Source organism: Triturus cristatus, chromosome 4_1 (assembly GCF_964204655.1).
Source record: "Triturus cristatus chromosome 4_1, aTriCri1.1, whole genome shotgun sequence".
Taxonomy (NCBI): Eukaryota; Metazoa; Chordata; class Amphibia; order Caudata; family Salamandridae; genus Triturus; species Triturus cristatus.
This window is the reverse complement of record NC_140585.1, coordinates 177536347-177538986: the sequence shown is the minus strand read 5'-3', so window position 1 is coordinate 177538986 and position 2640 is coordinate 177536347. Positions and strand designations below refer to the sequence as shown.

General features: G+C 42.2%; 1 protein-coding gene across 1 annotated transcript; it reads left to right on the top strand.

Moving 5' to 3' along the window:
* The first annotated feature begins 1040 nt into the window (after positions 1-1040).
* LOC146853850 (olfactory receptor 5AP2-like) lies at positions 1041-2012 on the top strand. The gene has a single exon (XM_085650942.1). The coding sequence runs from the start codon at positions 1041-1043 to the stop codon at positions 2010-2012; it is 972 nt and encodes a 323-aa protein (XP_085507068.1).
* Positions 2013-2640: the final 628 nt, after the last annotated feature.

The following is a 2640-nucleotide window of genomic DNA, read 5'->3' as shown; positions in this document are numbered from 1 at the left end:
GACCTCGTCGCGGCTCGACCTCACCGCAGCAATCCCCCGAACCGTGCGGACGACGTCCCGGCTCCCAGAACCCCCCTGCTCGAGGATTATGAGCTAGGCGCAGGGTGTCCAGTACCAGGCTAAGACTGAGACTGTCCCGCTACCCCATCCCAAACCAGACTTTGAGACTCTCTTGGATCCCTCGATCCACCTGTAAATATTGCCACAGAAACCTGCCTTGATAACCGATAAAATCTTATAAGAATAAATACCCTGGCTGTGTCCCTTTGTGGTGGTGGGGTTGCTCGGCTGATACGATCATAGGAGAAGGACCTCGCCCCGGAGGCTTCTCAGCCTACGGAGCGGTGGCCCTCGGGGTGGTCAGTCCGACACCATCGGGCTCCCGGAGGGCGCCCTTCTAACAATGTGCATTCTTACATTTTCTATTTAGCAGGTTAAAATGTCTTTATCAAGTAATATTTGTCAAAATGATCTTTGCTGGTGATAATTGATAAAGGTACAAATCAGACAACGTCAACGCTCCATCAATCCTAAATATACCTATCTTTGCAGCTGTTTAGATGTATATTTTCATTTTATGAATGACCCCCAACATTTTCTGCTGCTGCATTTTACTGCCATACATAACATAACTTCACCTCTCTGTCCCAAACGTAAAAAAATAAGTAGCTGGCCTCTAGCTACCCAACCCACCACCATATGTGTTATCTCAACCCCTTTTCTCACAAATCTTTGTCATCAGCTTTCCATAAGAGCCAGGGCTGCCAGACAGGCAAAGAGAGAACGCTGTTATAGCAGACTGGAATTCCTTTATGACATAGCATAACACTAGATAACAACACTACTATATCATGGCAATGAATAACCAAATGCTCACGAGTGAGAGCAATGCATTGTAAGTGCGTTCCGTATTATGATTGTTTCACATGTCCTTTGTGCGTACTTCTAAAATGTTTCTGAAGAGCCTTTGTATACGACATAGTTGTGCTGCAGGCTGCAGGTTGATGTTTTCATTCTTTCTCTTGTTAGGTTATCATAACATGGAAAGTAGAAACCACACTTCACAAGATGAGTTCATCCTTCTAGGACTTACTCAAGATCCAGACCTGCAGATCTTCTTTTTTGTGCTCTTCCTCCTGATGTTCATTGTTACTGTGCTAGGGAACATCAGCATGATGGCATTGATCATCATTTCTCCCCGCCTCCACACACCCATGTACTTCCTGCTCAGTAACCTGTCATTTGTCGATCTTTCGTATTCCTCCACCATTACCCCAAAAATGTTGCAAAACTTTTTAGATCGGAAGAAATCAATTTCCTTCAATGGATGCATTGCCCAGGTCTATTTCTTTGTGAGCCTTGCAACAACTGACTCCCTCCTGCTGGCGGTCATGGCCTACGACCGTTACGTCGCGATCTGCCATCCATTGCTGTACCAGGTGATAATGAATAGACAACTGTGTTGTCAGTTGGTTATCTCTGCGTTTACTGGGGGTGCTGTACAATCCATGATTCAGACGGGCTGCATCTTTCGATTGTTCTTCTGTAGCTCTAATAAGATCAATCACTTTGTGTGTGATATTGTGGCTCTGCAAAAGCTTTCTTGCTCCAACACCTCCTTGAATGAGATAGTTGTGATCCTGTTTGGTGGCCTCACATCCATTGGATCGTTTGTGGTGATTGTGATGTCATATGTTTTCATCATCTCTGCTGTCTGGAGAACAAAATCAGCAACGGGGCGACAACGTACATTCTCTACATGTGTCTCACACTTCACCTGTGTTACGCTATTTTATGGAACTGTATTCTTTATGTATCTCAAGCCAAATTCCAATTCATCCCTTGATCAGGGCAGAGTAGCCACAGTATTCTATACAGTGGTGATTCCTATGTTAAATCCCTTGATATATGCCTTAAGAAATAAGGAAGTAAAGGGGGCCCTGGGGAAAATAGCAGATAGGCTCAGTTGTATAAGAAAAGGTTCCTTGGAAACCAACAACAAATGTGGGTGACTTAATAAAATGGACTCTATGATTTGTTATAACTATGACTCATTGCCCAGACACTGAAGATCATTTTAAAATATTTATTATTGTTTTCATGTTGTCTTTATTCGCATATTTAGAAGTGCTCCAGATGCATCCTCTGGCTATAACTATATTTATACAAGACATTCAAAACTAAAAGTACATTTCACATTTACAGATATATTTCACTTATTTACATCTTTAGGCACAAGGGGATTAGGTGAATTGCCTAGTAACACAGTGTGTATCAATTGTCAATCAAACGATGATAACTGGTCATGAGGTTCTCAGATTCCAAAGCCCACCACATCTAATCATGGACAATTGTTTGAGAATGTGGGTCAGATGTCAAAGGCTAACTTGCCTTGTGGCAAAACATGTTAGCTGGCTGTTCATGTTATATGTTATATATCGACGTTGTATTGACTGCATGGATTAGAATAAAACAGATTGAACCCATGCGACTCCCTGGATTGGATGACCTTTGAGTGCTCAGGACATTATTTTTAACATTAAATAGCTATGTCGGTATGATTTCTTTTTAAATTTTTAGAAAACACGCAAGATAATGAGGCAGTAAACAACGCAGTAAGTTGTACTACTGTATTGGGAA